The sequence below is a fragment of the Saccostrea cucullata genome, unplaced genomic scaffold (assembly GCF_032062105.1).
Source record: "Saccostrea cucullata isolate Sc308-1 unplaced genomic scaffold, CSIRO_AGI_Scuc_v1 ctg595, whole genome shotgun sequence".
Classification (NCBI taxonomy): domain Eukaryota; kingdom Metazoa; phylum Mollusca; class Bivalvia; order Ostreida; family Ostreidae; genus Saccostrea; species Saccostrea cuccullata.
In genome coordinates, this window is record NW_026931109.1 from 397,304 (window position 1) to 417,500 (window position 20,197).

A 20,197-nucleotide genomic window follows, 5' to 3' on the forward strand; every position below is an offset into this window, starting at 1 on the left:
CATCTTTACTCAATTAACCCCGTGGGAATCCGGGTTAGAATAGGTCCTCAGTACCCCCTTGCTTGTCGTAAAAGGCGACTAAATGGGGCGGTCCTTCGGATGAGACCGTATAGACCGAGGCCCCGTGTCACAGCAGGTGTGGTACGATAAAGATCCCTCCCTGCTCAAAGACCGTAAGTGCCGAGCATAGGCCTAAATTTGCAGCCCTTCACCGGCAATGGTGACGTCTCCATATCAGTAAAATATTCTGGAGAGGGACGTTAAACAGTATACAATCAATCAATCAATCTTTACTCAATTATAATGTTTCCTTTTGGGTGAAAACAAAGACATTGTTGAATCCTACAAAAATGTTGTGAAAAACGAAAGCCAGACAGCAACATCAACAGCTGATTAATTGTATGTGTGCCGCAGTTTTTCGAATTTCCTTGTACAGCTGTTGCAACTGTTTATTTGCTGATTTGTATTTTGTCATAATATAATTTAATTTTATTTGTATTCTCGCCTCTCATTGGTTGATTACCAAAAAGGAACGCATAACATTTTGTATAATCTGGTTTGGTATGGGGACACACCCCCTTGACCACCAGCTTAATCATCATATCCATGCAATCCCCTCATTTCCAGTCCTCGGAATCCATGGAAAATTCCAGATTTAATAAATGTACCTTCAACTTTAATCAATTACTCGTTCTTACCTCATGTAAACAAACATCATGGCTGCTAGATCTATGAATCAGTCATTACCTCCCCTCGCTTCAAATCACTTCCGTTACTACGGTTGTATTATTGCGCGGTAAATTTGAACTTATAAAAAGCAACACAATTTTACATCAAAAGTTGTTTAATTATTTTAAAATTAAATTATAAGGAATGACTTTAATTCTTGGCCATATTATCGAGTATAATCTGGTTTGGGTCAGTTTACGCTTTTTTATAATCCGCTTCGCGGATTATAAAGCGTAAACTGACCCAAACCAGATTATACTCGATAATATGGCCAAGAATTAAAGTCATTCCTTAAATAAAATGTTGTTTGAGGTTCCTCATATTTAAATACCAAACAAGCGCAATGATTTGTTATTGAATAGACAAAAAAGTATCCAGACTTTTAAGAACAAATTTTGTGTTAATAAGAAATCGTTTTAACGATTTCTTCAAACGATTTCTTTTAAACACAAAGTTTGTTAAAAAATCCTTTAAAGTGATGTATCACGGAGAAGTTTTATGTTCAGTGTACATTGTAGATGATATAGACAGTGCCATATTCAGAAAGCGTCGATATCGTAGCACAAGATTTTTAAAGCTCCAACTGTCAAACTTGAGGTAACGTCACAATAGAAAAAGAGCATGGTGGAAAATAGCAATATGAATCTAAGTATTTTACTTTTATTCATAGTGTTTGGTAAGTATATGATGTATTTTATACTTTTATTTACTTTAAGTATATATTTCTGTTACAGTAGTACGTTATTTATTTAATATACATTCAATCAACGATGATCCCCATCGTTTTCTTGGTAAAAATGTATAAGATTATGAAGCAGACGCTTGCATTCAAGGGTTAAAATAAATTAATCGTTGTTAGTCAAATTACTTGAATCACTTATTCTATCATAACTGTAAAAACCAAATTTATATTGATTTTTACGTAGAAGGTTACTGAAATAATTAATGGTGGATCTGAATTGAAACACAATTTAAAGTGTTTAAAAGGTAAAAGTGAAAGTTCGGATTTCCAGGAAAAGAAACGGTTTCAGAAAATGTTCTTCTTTTTCGTGTTTTGCATTCTAAATTCTTTCCATATTCCTAATATTTTCTTATCATACACATTTCAATCCTTTATTTTAAACAAAATAAAGGAACAATTGAAAATAAATAAATAAAAAGATTAATTTCATCAAAATCAAATTTCTTAGATCCGCGCCGTATACGGTACACTCTAAATGTATATACATGAAGAATGCTAACTAAACATACATGAACAAACTGCAGAAAAAAGTGAATACGCTATAACAAATAGTGATTTATAAAAAAAAAAAATACAATCAATGCACATCTGTAAACCGACATTAAACATGGACCACTGGACAGGAGAAGTAAGCATCCCTGCTTTACAGTCACACCAGTCGTGAACCAAGAGCCTTTGTCGTGAACCCTATCTGCTTATCACACAGACGGAACGGAAGGTTCCTTAGTTTTAGTATAAAAACAAAGTCCTTACAATTAATTTCTATGGGACAGGTTAGCATATTGAACCCAAGGATAAAATAAATCGATTAAAATGGCCATATATAATTTCAAGCAATGCTGACATTATTGGGGTTTAAATTCCTTAAATATCAACATAAAGTGTAAATGACAAACCCTACATAAAAATGATCTTATTTAGAACATGAAGTCAACTAGAATTTGCATATTATAGCGTAATTAAACATATATATCTTTTCGAGAGAAAAAAAGAACTAATTAATACATTTTATGGATCACAATCATAAATGGACTTAAATAAAAACCATTATTATACTTCTGTTAAAATGTTTCCTATATAAAGTTCAGAAGGTAAAATAGCTATCTTTTATAGTTCACGCATAGCAAAGCTATACCCCGGGGTATAGTTTTTGCTATCCACCCTCGGGAAATTTTCATGCAATTTTTGCCTCCAATTTTGATTTCCAACGATAGATCTATCTACTGATGATGTCATAATGACTTCAGTAGCATTGTGACGTCATCAGGATTTCAGATTATTCTTGCAGTATTATCTTACTCCGAAAAAATTCAAACCTCAGAAATTATATTATACATCAGTATAATAAAACGCTTATCCACTGTTTGTGAGTGGGATAACTCTTTTATCAAACCCTTGACAGAAAATATTCCCCTCGGGCAAGCCCTCGGGGAATAGTTCTCTGTCGCGGGTTTGATAAAAGAGCTATCCCACTCACATCCAGTGGATAAGTGTATACTATTCAGAGACATCATACAGATCTTATAACGGGAGAAAAGACTTTTTATTACATTTACTAAAAAAAGTGTGACTAGTTCTAGAATTTTATTTTGAAAAAAGACAAGCTACTGACGAATCAGTTTGAGATATAATAATTTCAACTATTTCTTTTATTGTAGGTACGTAATCAAATTTTTCTAGGCTAGTGTAATGTTCTCTTTAATGATCTGAAATCAGACTTTGTAAATTAAAAAGCCCATAATACAAACGCTGTAAAAGTACATGTATATGCAGTACATTACAGATCAAGATTTACGTGATTTATTCCAAATTTATTTTATTAACCCTTTTATATTTCATGAAAAAGGAGACCTTTTTTTAAACGTTATCTTTCAACATACATGTAATATTATACAATGATTGCTGTTTATTGAGGTCAATACAATGACATAGCCATCTAATTAGTACAAATTGTATTGACAAAAAACCCAGCAATAATTGTTTTATTATATGAATCGCTGATAAAATTATACAGCTCATTTCTTGTTTGCATTTAACTAAGTCCTAGCCAAATACAAAAGAGAAATCGAATTTGAAATGTTTTTATCAATTTTAGTTGCCATGAAAAAATATGTAATATCAGTCTTTTTTATAGGTTAGATTTTGAAAGGAAGGAGTATTATCAGGGAAAATCATGTTATTCACAAAGACCTTGAAAAATCCTATTAAAATGCATTTTGAAGTGTTGAATAAAAGCTTGACAGCAACATCATTATACTGTAACTTAACTTATTCTTAGTTTACCTTTTTCTATTTGTCTTCCGATTTCTATATTGAATAAAACGTTTTAATGAATTTTCGTATGCTAAAATACCAAACCACCCTTTTGAATCTAATTTTGATCAATAGAAAATAGGATCCATTGTTGTTCAAACGATTTCTATTAAAGAAACAATTAGTTTAAAATTATCTTACTGACTGACGTTTTAAGGACAAGCTTTTGTGGTCAGTGAGATTAATCTAGTGGTTCCATAGTAATATCTGTTAAGATTCGGAATCACAGTACAAGAATTTAAAACCCCAATGTTAAAATACAATTTGGAGTAAAGTCACACAAGAAAAAGAACAAGGTGGAAAATAGTATAATGAAACTAAATATTTTACTTTTATTCATAGCGTATGGTAAGTATATGACGCGATATCAATTTTTTTTCTCGCATTGTTTATTTCATCAAATATTTTCTCAATTAAAAAAATGATTTTCCTTTATATTTATATTTAAAAATCTCTGAGAATAGATAACAAACTATCGCATTTAGGAATATAAATCATTAAACTTTATTATATTTGATCTATAATTTTTTCATTTACTTTCTGAAAGCAAACGTAATTGCAGATTGAAAACATAAGTTTTTAGTATAATATCCACGGACGTCTTGAACATACAAGCGAGTCATATTTCATTCTTCAGCGTCATAAAGTGCTTACAAAATCGGAAAACAGTGACGTCGTCAGAACCATTCCAGCGTTTATTCCTATTTATTGAATACACAGTCAATTGTAATACATCTACTTCTGCATTATTAAATGAATATGAAACTAGATCAATGTAGTGCATTGTGTGTTTCTTTTTTTCAGAGAACGTTGAAGGTCGCTGTTCCAACGTCTATAATGGCTATACCTATGTCTACTATTGTACCTACTACAAGTACGAGATTACATAAACGAATCATTACAAATTCTTATATCCAAAATACTAATATTTTCATATGTAATACATTCACAACGACCATGACTGCATTGCATATATAGAAAGAGTTTATCAGTATGTCGTCCAAAACGTAGTAGAAACACTATATATTCACATTTTGTATATGTTTACACTCTGTAGCTTCCAAAGTGTGTCTTTGATTTATGTATGCAGTTACGTAATTTGACGATTTTGTAAAATTAACTTTTGATGTTGATCATAAAAATGCTATTGCACTTTACAGAACTACAATAGTAAATACTTACAACTTTAATTCATTCAATATTAAGATCAATTTAAAAAACATATGGAAGGACAGGTACCAATATCATACATTATTACTATCAGTCATTTCAGAAACAAAATCAAATCATTCATATGAAAAATTTAATGACCCTTATGTATTGTGATTAAATTCCATTAAATAATGCTTAGTAAATATACCCTGAACTTTGTAAGCGGGTCATGTATTTCTTTCTGCAACAGCTGCAATATTCATCCCCGTACTAAGAAACACAGAAAGCTTTTTATTTTTTTTTTAAAATGATTGTTTTTTTAATATAAATATATTGGTTTCCTGTATTCTTTATATTATGGGAATGAGTGGAAGATAAAGAAAAAAACACACACTGCCATGTATATTGTTGAAAAACAATTTACATAAAATAAAGTTCATTTGTGAAGATTCATAAGGACATGAACGATGACGTTTCATGCCGGCTTATTTCATGAAGCGCGTTTATGATAAATATGCCGGCGTGAAGCGTTGTAGAACATGTACCTCATGAATCTTCAAAAATTAAATTCATTTGTTATACTAGTATTTACACTTTTTTCTGATGAGTTGCCTCAACTTTACGCCATTCAACTGTAATTTTTAAAGCAAAACAATTTGTACTATAGTTTTGACGTCAAGTATGGTATTATGAAGTTACAATGGAGATATGCATGCTCATCCATGGTAATTCATGAAAAAATGAACAAAATTCTAATTTTAAAGGAGTGTTAAAGGCAAATATTTACATTTGCAAATGTTTGCCTTTATATAACACTATATTTGAAGAAGGCGTTTTTATTTCTCTGTAAAACACGTTCGTCATGTGACCAAAAATTGGTAATTTAGTCATAAGCGATCTACGTAATTTCATGGTGACGTCATAAGTGATCAACGTGTTCAACACATTCAATCTACACCACTGAGATTTTAAAAAATAAATCTTTTATGGATTTAAAATTAATGTGTCTTTTTATATGTAATAAATCAATCACAAAATTAAATATAAGGAATAAGGTATCAGGGCTTTATGGGATTTGATCACGTGACCAACCCGTTTTACACCCAAATGAAACTCAAAAAATGAGACCTTATTTCTTAAATAAATGGAAATGTAAATATAAGAAAATAACGAGCTACTATCACATGGAATAACTGGTTTGATTGTTTCATATTTAGTCCATATTTACTCGTTCTGGGAGCCTCCTACGGATCAGTGATCGGGATCGGGATTCTAGTAAGCTTTATCGTTTGCTGGTGCTGTAACCAAAGGAAAAATCAACAGGGCTGTCATGGCGCGGTTATTGTTCCAACTCCCCAAAGAACAAGTAAATTTTTTTAAAGCAAACACTGTACTTATTAAGTATTTTTAACGCAATTATATCTCTATCCACAGGGACTTGCTCCTGGCGTATAAAAAATATTTATTAAAAAAATGATATACTATAAAACTACAGTATATCATTTTTTTTATAAATATTTTTTACACGCCAGAAGCAAGTCTCTGTGCTCTATCTTAATATGGTCAAGATTATTTATAACGTTAAAGAGGCAACCACAATTTCACATTTTGCTACCAATAAAAAACTCATGAAGTACATTTCCTTCCCCACTGTCTTATATAGATATATTATCTGTAGCAAAGAATTGCGAAAGTTGTACATGTCTATCATTTATTAGTATGAAGGTCTAGAAAGTGTGAATGAGCAAGATTTAAGTTAAAACACATCCTAGTCAATGGTGAAAACTGTGTGCATGTAATGTTACTATAGGTCTGAGAAAAGTGGGAATGTGTTTTCGAAAACAACTGTAAAATTAATTTTGTGAATAAGATAAATATTGTTTTACCCATCATATATTTTATACATTCTATTCTTGCTTTCATTTATATTTTTTTCTTTAAACAGATAATATCCATGTCAGTCATCAATATGGAATCCCACAGAACCAGCATCCTGTTATGGCAGGCATACCCGGTACTCAGAACTCTTACATGTTGACACCGACACACGGTGGAAATTCACAAGGACCAAATTCACCTCACGTGGGTATTCCGTCCACAAGTGCAGATGCTGGGGAGAATTTACCGGGAACTGTCCAATCAGGAACATAAAACTTAAAACTGGTTTTAATTAGACGTTAGCAAATGTGAAACCTGTGTTTTAAAAAGTCTTTTTAATTTTAGAGTTTATTATCATGTAATTGCTGCTAGAGTCATTTCATGTACAATTAGATATAAACGTATGTCTTTAATATTATCACTGTCACACTATATCTTTACTGTACATTTTTATAACAGACAAAACATATTACATGTCCATATGTTAAAGGAATCTTTTTGCCCAGAATTATATAATTGCTTATCTAAGGCGTGTATATTTTATGAAATTGTAAACATTTAGCTTAATCAAGTTTATATTTTGCTTTTTTTCTCTCAACATTGCATATTTGTTAGCCATTAATATCGATATTACTGTTCATCTTTCATTTACAAAAGTTGATATTACAGCATTAAAATAATCATTTTCAGTAGAGCATGCCTGTTTGAATATTTTATTGTCATATCACAATCGTTTTCTTCGTTAGGACATAGGATAATTCAAACTTTCAATTTAAGGACACAAATTATAAGAATTCATTAATTGAATTAATTATTTTTTCAGATCCTGTTGTCAAGTTTAATGCACATATTAAAGATATCAAAACATATATTTTTCTCGACTTCCCAGTGTTCTTACTTCCAAAACATTTTTAAAGTTAATACCCTCGAATTATGAGTTTTCGTGGCATTACGGTTAATTTGTAATATAGTTCTTCAAGACTGAATAATTGAGATGTTTGCTATTTATCACATATACAGACAATAATTCTCCTTATTCTAAAATGCTTTTTACTCACATATCATTTGTTATTTGTTCAGAAGGTAATTGAATTCTTGCATAGTTGCTCTTTCGATTTTTTCGCCGACGTCATATGTTTTCGTGGTATTTATAAAACAAGTAAACTATGGAAATCTAGCCGGGCAAAATCCTTATAAATTTTACAGTGTCAAAAATACTAGTTAATTGACAAAATGATTACATTATTTGACATGAAAATTTAATTGTTGTTAATTAAGACCACATCTATCTAGGCGTGCCTAAGCTGTATTGCTAAATAATGTAAAAAATTTCTCTCTTTCTCAAGAGTGGCCTAGAAGTAATTTTGTAAAGCTTTATTTGAATGTTTCATGTTTGAAAAAATAAATTCCGTGTATATTTAAAGAAATTAAATGTTTAATTCAATTAATTATCAATGGCACAGTATTTTTTTATCATATAACTTTTATAACAACCCCGATATTTTCTTTGAAAATTATATAAGAAATGACGTTACTAGATCACCGTAGAAAAAATATCAAAAGTAGGAAATTCCAAATTATTGTCACATGACCGGTAGCTGTATGGATAGTTAAAACAGACGATTATTAGCAGGATCGCCGGCTATTATATAGTTTGTAAGTTTGGTATTCTAGTTCAAAACACGACGAATAAGCGTATATTACGCAAATTGTCAAATTTGCAAACTATGCATAACTCACTCGCTTGTTTTATTTTGGCAAAGGCAAAAAGGTTTAACATTTGGTCATTAAACAAGCACAGGGTTCCCCATTATTAATAGCAAATATGACGTCATTTCGATTTCGCATTGTGCGATTATTTCTAAAAATCAAACATTTACATGTATATAATTTTATTTATTATTTTTATACTGCAAATGGTGCTGAACGGCAATTGAAGACATTTTATTTTTCTTTGTACTTCACATGCTGTTCAATAAGATTTATTTATTAGTCGGTTTACGTCATTTCAAAAATTTCCTATTTTTTGAGGCATTACCTTAATTTTGCCGTTTGAGTGCTGAAAATTTAGACAAATATTCGACACTTAGTGCTTACGAGCAATAAGGGATATTTCTCATGCCAACACCTACTGTGACACGGGATCAATTCAATTATAGCTTCATCCGAAGGAATCTTCACGTCGCCATGCTGGATTCGAATCAGCGACATGTTGATCAATTCCTTACTCCTCGACTCTAGAGCAGACGCTTTTACCGCTGCCACACGCGGTGGATTACACATAACCATCAAAGTCCTATTTTTTTTTATCAGTAAATATCCCTGCTTAATAAATTATTTCATTAACCCTTGTTCTTTTACTTAACAATAACATTTGGGAAATCAGTCCCTGGACTACTTGGGTATTAGACTTGGTCTGGTTTGAATTTGAATGCATTGTATAATTAAGACCTTGATTCTACTGTATTCTCGCTAGCTAAAATATAAAAGTTCTTCTTGAGCCTTTTCATTTATCTGTTCAAACTACTACGCATGGGATTTAAATCGTTTATCAGCCCAGCTGTTCAGAGAAGGAAAAGCGAAAATGAAAATGTTCGATATCAAAACGAGGAAACATATACATTTTTGAAAAACGCAAAAATTGAATAACAATTATTCTCCAAACTAAATGCAAAATATGTAAATTAAATAACACTATAAAACCATCGTGTCCGAAATGGTCAAGTGGTTGTGCTGGTGAGCTTCCATCTAGTACTTTTACCAGAGAATGGGTTCTAATCCTGGAATGGATTATTTTTGCATATTTTTTTTCTTATTTTTTTTTTCAATATGTAATGGTAGTGCAATGAAATTACATATATTTTGAAAGAGAGAGAGGGAGAGAGAGAGAATGTCAAGAAGTTAACATAGTAATAACTATATATTAGAAATGCAGGATTAGATTCTTTCCCTTGATATGCTGTGACTTAAAACTAATGCTTTATTTACTTTTGTCTTGGAAAATAATGTAACTCTATCGTTTAAATTAATTATTTTTTACATACTGTAGCAATTGCAATTTTGAATAATTCTGGTCTCTTAGTTAGTAGCCAAGATTTGATTTCAAACAATGATATGTATTGGATGTAGCACCAACAGTGTGATTATGGGACGCAGTTTTATTTCATGAAAATTATTTTTGCACGATGTCTACAATATATCTTTCAAAATGCTGCTTCAGCCATTGTGCTTTTTGTTGTTCCAACCTTTTCCGTGCAAAATGATTACGAAAGTGTTTTGCTGTATCAAGCAGGAAATGCTCGCTGTAAACATAGTCCTCTACGTAGCTGTATGTATATTTAGACATCGCGCAGGTATTTAAATGTCCTTCGCCATATATATAGGGAATAATCGCGAGTTTCTGCAACTGCCTCTTTACACGCTTTTTCAACCTGAAATCAGTAAGAAACAATAAAAGTAATTTCATTTTTCTCACTCTTCCTTCCATTCAAATTATTTTTTTTAATGCTTATATCTACATTATAACATAATTTAAAACTATCAAAGAAAATTGTTTGAATAGTTTTTTTTAAAAAAAAATTTTTTCATGCAAGAAATTCATAAATATCTTAAAGTAAAACAGTATTGCTAAAAATATTCAGAATAAAACATTATGAACATATAATGTGATTTTATAAAACAAATTTTAAAAACACAAATTATTTAAGTATTTTCTTTCCTGACAAGGTTATCATTACTTCAGTACTGCATGTATTTTATCAGGAAAAGGTAGATAACAACACTTCAGACATTTTCTTTATAACTAAATAAATGATGATAACTATATGTTGTTAATATATGATAATAGATTTAGCAGAATTCAAGCAACACTTGATGTAGTGTCATAACGTACAAAACAAACATGGCGGAATACAATAATTTAAAACTGAGTATTTTGTTCCTGATTACAACTTATAGTGAGTACATTTTGTCAGAAAATTAATTTGTTATCAGAAATTTCTTATTATTATTATAAACAATAGCTCCTTAGACTTTTCATTTATATTTTTATCAATGAGAATAAATGGCTTAATTTCACATTTTGAGTTTAAAGCATATTTTAAAAACTTTACACACAACCTTTTTTGTAAATGGAAACGTAAATATTGAAGTAGTTTTAAAAATATGTAAATGCTACTCTCAATCCATTAAGTCTGTAGAAAATTAAGCAAGCTCCAATCTTAACATAATTTTTTCCATACATTGTCTAATGGTAATGAAGAACCTCAAATCAACGAAAACTTATTTAGGACATGTATAAATCTGTTCGGTTTTTTTAATACATATATTTTACAATATCACTTATACTTATAAATCACACATAAAGAAATTTATGTATCCGATCAGCTTTATCTTAAGGGGTCGTCATTAAAGTTGCTATCTACATTCTGCAGAAACTCTGCGGTGATTTATTTCAAACGAAATTTTAACTGAAAGTTGTAAGGATAAGGATAGAGAAATTGTGAAATCTACTCTCTCTATCTTTGTACCGTTTACAAGGAAATAATTTTTACAAATAAAAGATTTGATAAGTTTGAATCTGGAAGTAAGGGTTTGTATCAAAACCGGAAGTGTTATTGATAAAGCACCTAAAGCATAGGTTTATCTCAGTGACAGTATCCAACACGTATGAGATAAATATAGGATCTCCCTTGATTTGTAGTTGGATATGATTTTTATCCAACGATCGCGAGTTGCGTGTTTTATTTCCCCAAGCCTTGGCGAAGGGATAAAAACACACAACGAGTTGCATGGATAAAAATCATATCCAACTACAAATCATGTGAGATTTTTTTCATCCCATGTTTAATACTTCACAACCAATGTTTTACATTGTTTTTTGTAGGTCTTCACTTTATTTTACTTCATTAAGCTTACGCAAAAACCAATGGTGACAACTGCACTTAAGTGTGAGATATTATACAATTATTGCTGTTTTTTCGGGCAAGACAATGATTTAGCCATCTTCGAAGTACAATATTCACCTCGTCCGAAGGGCGAGGTGAATATTGAACTTCGAAGATGGCTAAATCATTGTATTGCCCGAAAAAAACAGCAATAATTGTTTTATTATAGGATTCGCTGATAAAATGATACAGCTCATTACTTGTTTGTATTTTATTAAGTCCTAGGCAAATACAAGAGGGAAGCAGAATTAAAATGTGAATAAACCTTACCAGTCGTATCAGTCTGAATTTTTTTTTTTAATCAATTTTAGTTGCCATGAAAGAAATATATAATGTCAGTCTTTTTATACGATAGATTTTGAAAGGAAGGAGTATTATCAGGGAAAACTGACTGCCAAAAAGTAAAAAAAATTATTCAGTAAAAGTGTTGGAGGGGGGTCCCTGCATCCCCTCTTACCAACCTCACCCTAAAATATATATTTTTGCTTATGTTTTGTTCACATGAAAAAAAAATCATAGTTGTTTAAATAGCTTTCCAAAACAATTTGTATCAATTTGGAATTTCCCAATCTATTTTTAGATCAATGTAGAGGAAATAAATCCTTGTATTGACCTGGAACGTCACGTGCAGGTCAATACAACGTAGTATTTTTCTAACATAGTTGGATCTCAGCCAATCAGAGAGATGGAAATTATTAAATCATATAATAACAAAAAATATCCAGTGAGTCATATCCACATGATAAAGGGGTAAACATTGGATAAATAAAAACTAGTACTAATTGTAACGGGGACCGTTACAGATGTTCCCCAAAGGCTCCCCATCTCCCTTTTGGTGCCATATTCCCTGTAAGCTTCATTAAATAAGACAAAGTCTGTGCATTTGAGACTTTAACAACGTTTACCCAGAAGTGTACCAAATTCATTCAAATGTTAGCATTGCACGCGTGCGCATGTGAATGCATGTGCGTAATAACCATATCATCTTGTCTACACAATCTACATATTTTAATATACTAAATACTAAAGTATTTAATCGAAAAGTATTAAAAATACGCTCATTCAAGTGTATTTTTGATTTTACTCATTTCACGTGCACACACGTGTATACATAAGCATGGTGACCATACCTTCTTGTAGAAGTCCATTACATCTATCTATGTTCTAAATCCCACCCCGTTTGGTTGAAAACCAAGGGAGTTATAGCTGTTTAAAGTTTCAGCCAATGAGATTGCAGCGCACGTACACGCACGTGTATGCATGTACATGGTGACCATACCTTCTTGTAGAGGTCCATTATATCTATCTATGTTCCAAATCCCATCCTGTTTGGTTGAAAATCAAGGGAGTTATAGCTATTTAAAGTTTAAGAATCAGATTGCAGCGCACGTGCATGCACGTGTTTTCATGATAATTGCTATATATCACGTTGTAGGATACCCTAATGTATGGCTAAGTTCAAAATTTCAAAGGATTTCGTCAAAAAACAAGAAAGATATTCAGACTTTAGTTTCAGCCAATCAGAGCGAAGCGCACGTGCATGCGCGTGGATTCTTGCTATTTTGCACATGTCATATTGTCTATGCTACTAATATATCCTTATATTATGAGTTTCAAAGCATTTCATCAAAAATGTGAAAAGTTACGCCTATATCAATTAAATCGGTCATTTCACGTGTTGCACGTGCACGCTCTTGCAAGCAAGTGCGCGCAAAATGACCTTCGTTCCGCAAATCTACATAACATGCCTACTGACCCTAAAAAGGTTTTACCTAAGTCGGATGGGTAGTTTACAAGATCACTCCCGGACAAAAAAGTACCCAGGAAGAAGAAAAATAATAATAATAATAAGAAACAGAGTAAAAACAATATGTTCCCCAACTTCGTTTGGGGAACATAATAACAGGTGTCTTTTGCTTTCCAGAAACGACTGAAGGTTCCTGTTATATTTATTACGACGGTTCTAACGAGATCCAAGATTGCTCCGATGACAAGTAAGAGATTCTCAATTTTACAAATAAAAGATTGGCTGTAAAACAAGTCAGAAAAAGCAAAATCTAAAGCAGAAATGGCAAAACACTGCAAGTTATCTAAAGCAGAAATGGCAAAACACTGCAAGTTAGAGATTACAAAAATTAATAACTTTTTGTTGTGAAATACATTCGTATATATTTTTTTCTGAATTTTATAATGCACTTGAAATGCATGTATATTGTACCTGTGGAAGATTACAGTGTTTGAATTCTTAATCTAGTCTGGTTGAGCCCACTGTTTCCTACAAATATGTAAATCATGTTACAATGTCATTAGGGTATATTTTCGTCATTTACTTTAATAAATGACATAGTTCACTGCTATATGATGTTATTTGTTTTTGCCTGCTTTTAACAAAAAAAAAAAAAAAAAAACAATCACAAAACACAAAACCAAAAAAAAAAAAAAAAACAAACAAACAAACAAAAAAAGAAGACAAAAACAAAAACAAAAAACAAAATACAAAACAAAACTCCCCCCAGAAACTGGGAACGAAAGAGAGCATGTAGTTTTCATTACTACTCTATTGTTTTCTCTTGTAATAAAAAAACTAACAGATATGAAATGATTCTATCTAATAATAATAACACTTTTTTCCATTGTATTTAGTACAGCCTTAGCTATACTAGGTGGATCTTATGGTGGTTTGCTCGGGCTCGGCATCTTTGTTAGTCTTATCGTCTGCATATGTTGCATGCAGAGGAAAAACAGGGAATGGAGTCGCGGAGCAGTCATTATTCAAACTCTCCCAGGAGTAGGTAAACATTTATTCTTTAATAGTCTTGTTAGAAAAAAAAAATGTTTGATTGTTTTTGTTTGAAAAAACCATCTCAAACCAGAAAAGACGAAAGTCAAAGATACTGTTATTATACTTCAATACGGAGTATATTGTAATACCGGTATTTAGAAAAAAAAATGGGGACTTATAAACGACATTGATTACATCACTGCTGACCCTAGTTTAAGAATAAGTACCTCAAAGATGTATAAGATCAAGTATGCAACAGTTACTATTAGTGCAATTAATCGTTCGACTTACTTGCTTTCAGATAGAATATTCTGGATGGTGATGGCAAAGAACAAAACAACGAACATTTTAGCTATACCATTCATTTTTATCAATTTGAATTTTTTTTTCAAGTTTTATTCTTTTATTTTTTAAACAGATAACCCTAATGCTTATCTTTCTGGACACCAGCAGATTCAATATTCTACACTGACTGGTACAGGAAATACTCATAATCCCAACATCATGATGATACCGACCAATTATGGACGTATACAAGGGCAAGACTCAACACCTGTGAATTCCCAAACAACAACTTTGAGTGCTGGTGCAAATCCACCAGGAACTGTCCAGCAAGAAAACAATTAAGAATACGCTTCCATTAAGACAATGAAAAATTGAAATACTGTAAAATAATGTTTATTCGCGTGCGAGAAATATTCACAAATGTCACGACTTTCCTTGACTTATGAATATTATTCGCAGCGAACCAAAAATTTTGATATGAATTTGTGAAGAATATTTGCTCCGTCGCAAAAATTTATATTCTTTTAGATCAATTATATATTTTCCATTTTATAAAGCGTTTTGTCAAGGAGCTTTCTGATTCTCAAGAAAAATAACGTCATGTTTTTGTGTACTATGTCATTAATTTCGGAGAGGGGTGATATGGATTCAGTATTTCACAGTGTTATGATCCGGAAAGTCTGATCACACTGTCAGATGATTGAACGACAGTAAAAGTTTCATAAATGAAATATAATATATGAAAGTTGAGTGATAAACACTTGGGTATATAATGAATAAGAAGTTCCATATCTCATATAAAAGATTTTTAATAAGCAAATTTTATGTTTGGTTGTTATCATAGGCATTCATAAAAGGATTTCATTTAAAGTATATAGATTGACTTCGGTCTATGAAATACTCACTATTGTTTTAAACAAAATATATTCTGAATAAAACTGAAGTATATCAATGCAGTTTCCACACATAAAGCATGAGTAACATAACTCATAACATAACATAACGTTTACCGTACAAAAGTCTTATCCCGGACTTGTTTTTGTGCGTATATTTTCCATTTTTATATTTCAAATTCGGCGTTCCAAAACTCACTTTGCTTTTGACTAAAATTTTCATTGTCATTTATTTTTCATGATTTAAAATTTGAAACATATGAAGTAACGGTGAAGATATTATTACACCGGCGCTATTTTGGTTTAAACGAGAAAATATAGAAAATCCTTAGCTTAACCTTTCTTGAGCGTAAACCGTTCTCGAAAAAATTGTTAAAAATACCTGACAAATTGATGTAAATAAAGTAACACAATCCACTATTCGTCTATGATTGTCAGTTGTGTCATTTTCTCACAGCAAAGATTTATTTCACCAGGAATAATTATACTCCCTTGTGCTTCTCCCAAAAGGAATATGGTTTTTGTAGGCGGAATAATTCTTCATGTTTTCCTTGCACTTATCTATGCAATAAATAGCTTAAAATACCGAAATAAAGCCAACAAAAGCTTTAGAAATAACGTAGACATTCAGTTCGGCACCACTTTTATATTCACTTTCGGTTTTGAAGTAAAACTATTGAAGCACTTGTCCCTCGTGCACTTCAAATTCCGATTTCTTTAGTTTTTGTTTAAACTAGCATTCGTATTGAAAAGAAGCCTGCAAATGTTGTCTTTGGGTTAGATATGAAACATTGTAAATTTTGAGACGTATATTGCTCTTGAGAGATGTATGAAAACGAACAATAATAATTGTGGGATAAGACAGAATGTTTCTGTTATATTCCTGTTATTAGTTTGACCTTTCATTATTAGCCAATCAGATAATTTCTTTTGTTTTATGTGCGAGTCTATTATGTCATAGAATAAACGTGTTCAGCTTCCATGTGTTCATCACTCTGGGTCCAACGTCTATCAAATACCTCATAATCTAACATGGTGGCAGCGGTAAACCTGTGAATAATGAACTAAACGGTGCGTCAACCGTAAGTTGTGACTATTTTGTGCATTTTTTCTCATTATTTCGGGAACCAGAACACTGTCAACTCGATCGACACATGAGTTCACTGAGTGCATCAGCTCATTTTTGAATGACATTTGAGAACTCCGAAGTATTACCTTTCCTCAGATATCTATTCAATATGGGTGATCCACCAACTATATATCAAAGTGTTCCGGGACCAGGAAAACTCTCGCTAGAAGGTGATGCAGCTCTAAACTTCCGCCGTTTTGAGCGCGGGTGGAAAGTGTACGAAGTCGGCGCTCGTGTCAAGGAACAGGATGCGACAATCCGAGCTTCCATTCTCCAGTCATATTTGACCGCAGAAGTCCTAGAACTACTGGAAACGCTTCCATTTGAGGACCCAGCTCACCGCAAAGATGCTGACCGTATTCTCAAAGTGCTTGAAACTCACTTCATTGGGACTACAAATGAAACTTATGAAAGGTACAAATTTAACATTCGCTCTCAGAAAAAAGGGGAAACTTTTGATACATTTCTCGGAGCAATCCGTGTACTCTCCAAGTCTTGTAATTTTGGTGCACTTGAGGACTCTTTACTCCGTGACAAAATAGTGTGTGGCGTTAACAAGGAACACACAAGACGCAAACTCCTTGCGGAATCACAACTCAACCTGGCAAAAGCCATAAACATTTGTAAGGCTGACGAGTCAGCTACACAGCAAGCGTCCGAAATAGGCAAATCAACAGACACAAAGGAGGATTCTGTTCATAGTGTAAAAACTCCACGTGACTCTAAACATTCTCAGCGGCCCCAGAGAGGACCCCTTCCACAACAGAGACCACACAAAGGACAGACTCAGAGACAAATAAACCATTGCAAGTATTGTGGTGGCGCATATGTGTGGAAAAAGGAAGCATGTCCGGCATATGGAAAGACTTGTAAGAAGTGCAAAGGAAAAAACCATTTTGCTAAGTACTGTAAGCAAAGTGTTAATACTCGTGTTCACAGTGTAGAAGAGGGCAATGACTATTATGCGGAGCCTGAGTACTTGATTAGACAAGTCAGTACTAACATTGCAGGTGGATCTGGACGTCTCTGTGCGGAACTCATGGTTAACGATCAACCAATAGCATTTCAGATAGACACCGGTGCTTCTAACAATCTTATTGGAAAGAAATGGATTGGTGACACTACTATTACTCCATCGACCAGTACTCTAGTGATGTGGAATGGCTCGCGTATGGAACCTCACGGGGAGTGTATTCTGAAATTAGTCAATCACAAGAACAGGACCAAGTACAAAGTCAAGTTCGTAGTTGTCAATGAGGACTTAACTCCACTCCTCGGACTCAATGCATGTACTCAAATGGGACTCATTACCATAAATCAGGACGAGTTCAAGCGAGTGAACTCTGTGTACCCCGTCTGTCCGACTGTTGCGTACAAGGATGTATTTGAGGACAAAATAGGACAACTCCCTGGAGTAGCACATTTTGAGGTTGACCCCTCAGTCTCACCAGTTATATCGCCAGTCCGAAAAGTTGCAGTCCACATGAAACCAAAACTAAAGGAAGCACTAGATGATTTGACAAAGAAGGCCATCATAGCTCCTGTTAACAAGCCCACCGATTGGCTCAGTCACCTTGTATGTACCACTAAGAGAAACGGTGAACTCCGACTATGTTTAGACCCAGAGCATCTCAACAAAGCACTAAAACGTGAACATTTTCATCTTCCAGTACTCCGTGAGATGCTACCAGACCTGGCACATGCAAAGGTGTTCTCAACGTTTGATCTCCGTCATGGCTACTGGCACGTAAGGCTGGATGATGAAAGTAGTCACATGACTACATTTGACACACCATTCGGAAGGTACCGTTGGTTACGACTCCCATTCGGTACCAGTGTCTCCTCAGAGATGTTCCAGCGACGTCTATACCAAGCTATAGGTGACTTGAGAGGGATTCTGAACATCGCAGATGATGTACTACTCTATGGTGTTGGTGAGACCTAGGAAGAGGCCATGAGAGACCATGATGAAAAGTTAGTATCATTTCTCCAGCGATGCCAAGCAGTTGGTATCCGACTCAATCCGAAGAAAATGCGGCTGAGACTCTCCCAGGTAGGATTCATGGGTCACCTTGTAACTGACAAAGGAGTGCTACCAGACCCCGATAAGGTAGCTGCCATTCGCAACATGCCAGCACCAACAGACTTGCATGGTGTTCACAGACTATGTGGAACAGTGAACTTCCTATCAGACTTCATTCCATCATTAGCTACAATAATGGAACCGATAAACATGCTCAAACGGAAGCACATTGAGTTCAGATGGGATGAACCCCAACGTAAGGCTTTCAACAAAGTGAAAGAAATACTATCCTCTGAAAATCATCTTCAATACTACGATGATAAGAAACCACTTACCATACAATGTGATGCGTCCCAAAGAGGCTTAGGAGCAGCCCTTCTACAGGAAGGAAAGCCAATAGCATATGCTAGCCGAGCACTCACTGAAACTGAGGCGAACTATGCTCAGATCGAGAAGGAACTTCTGGCCATAGTTTTTGCACTGGAGAAGTTTCATCATTACACATTTGCTCGACATGTGGTGGTACAGTCTGACCACAAACCGCTGGAGACTATCATCCCAGGCTCTCTCTGGAAAGCTCCAAAACGCCTACAAGCAATGAAACTCCGACTCCAGAAGTATGACATAACTGTTAAGTACCACAGGGGCAAGGAGATGCACATAGCAGACACACTGTCACGTGCGTACCCGTCTGATACAGGAATGGGCAAACAGGATGACATAATTGACATCAATGTCATTCAACATATCTCCATCTCCCCTGAGCGTATCAAAGAGATACAACGCCACACTGCTAAGGATGAGACCCTACAGGCTCTTCGCAAGACTATCGTGGAAGGTTGGCCTGACCTCTTAACTGAACTACCTCCAGTGGTAGGGCGTTATGCATCCTACAGAAGTGAACTTTCATTTACGGATGGTATCATTCTACGTGGAGACAGGATCGTAGTTCCTCAGACTCTCCGTAAAAGTATGCTAGAAAGACTCCATAGCTCTCATCTAGGTATCACTGGCACCCGTCGACGAGCAGCTGAATGTCTCTACTGGCCGAACATGAACAACGACATAAAGGAATTCATTTCACAGTGTGAGACATGCCGTATCATGGAAGTGGCAAATACCAAGATGCCACTCTCGCCTCATGATGTCCCAGACCGACCATGGTCTAAGGTTGGTGTTGACCTTTTCACGCTCAACAACATCAACTATCTCATTCTTGTCGACTATTTCTCTGGATACTTTGAGGTTGATGAACTGCGCCAAACACTTGCAACCAATGTCATCCAGAGAATGAAGTATCACTTTGCTCGATATGGATTACCTGA

The 20,197-nt window shown here is 33.7% G+C and overlaps 3 protein-coding genes across 3 annotated transcripts; all 3 read left to right on the top strand.

Annotated features, from left to right (window-relative positions):
- The first annotated feature begins 1,250 nt into the window (after positions 1 to 1,250).
- Positions 1,251 to 7,105, top strand: LOC134231447 (uncharacterized). The gene is made up of 4 exons (XM_062713410.1): positions 1,251 to 1,405; positions 4,589 to 4,658; positions 6,154 to 6,302; positions 6,882 to 7,105. Exons 1-4 carry the CDS (start codon positions 1,351 to 1,353, stop codon positions 7,085 to 7,087), a joined length of 480 nt encoding a protein of 159 aa, XP_062569394.1. The 5' UTR covers positions 1,251 to 1,350; the 3' UTR covers positions 7,088 to 7,105.
- A 3,497-nt stretch (positions 7,106 to 10,602) lies between these two features.
- LOC134231448 (uncharacterized) lies at positions 10,603 to 15,707 on the top strand. Its single transcript, XM_062713411.1, has 4 exons — positions 10,603 to 10,770; positions 13,685 to 13,754; positions 14,404 to 14,552; positions 14,961 to 15,707. Exons 1-4 carry the CDS (start codon positions 10,716 to 10,718, stop codon positions 15,167 to 15,169), a joined length of 483 nt encoding a protein of 160 aa, XP_062569395.1. The 5' UTR covers positions 10,603 to 10,715; the 3' UTR covers positions 15,170 to 15,707.
- Positions 15,708 to 16,958: 1,251 nt separating this feature from the next.
- LOC134231416 (uncharacterized) lies at positions 16,959 to 18,794 on the top strand. The gene has a single exon (XM_062713373.1). The coding sequence runs from the start codon at positions 16,959 to 16,961 to the stop codon at positions 18,792 to 18,794; it is 1,836 nt and encodes a 611-aa protein (XP_062569357.1).
- Positions 18,795 to 20,197: the final 1,403 nt, after the last annotated feature.

Bases quoted from the DNA above. Each gene is read 5' to 3' on its own strand.
- LOC134231447 (XM_062713410.1), top strand. From the start codon at position 1,351: ATGGTGGAAAATAGCAATATGAATCTAAGTATTTTACTTTTATTCATA. The intron at 1,406-4,588 runs GTAAGTATATGA...TCTTTTTTTCAG, and splicing joins ACTTTTATTCATAGTGTTTG to AGAACGTTGAAGGTCGCTGT. The intron at 4,659-6,153 runs GTACGAGATTAC...TTTCATATTTAG, and splicing joins TACTATTGTACCTACTACAA to TCCATATTTACTCGTTCTGG.
- LOC134231448 (XM_062713411.1), top strand. From the start codon at position 10,716: ATGGCGGAATACAATAATTTAAAACTGAGTATTTTGTTCCTGATTACA. The intron at 10,771-13,684 runs GTGAGTACATTT...TTTGCTTTCCAG, and splicing joins GTTCCTGATTACAACTTATA to AAACGACTGAAGGTTCCTGT. The intron at 14,553-14,960 runs GTAAACATTTAT...TTTTTTAAACAG, and splicing joins TCAAACTCTCCCAGGAGTAG to ATAACCCTAATGCTTATCTT.
- LOC134231416 (XM_062713373.1), top strand. From the start codon at position 16,959: ATGGGTGATCCACCAACTATATATCAAAGTGTTCCGGGACCAGGAAAA.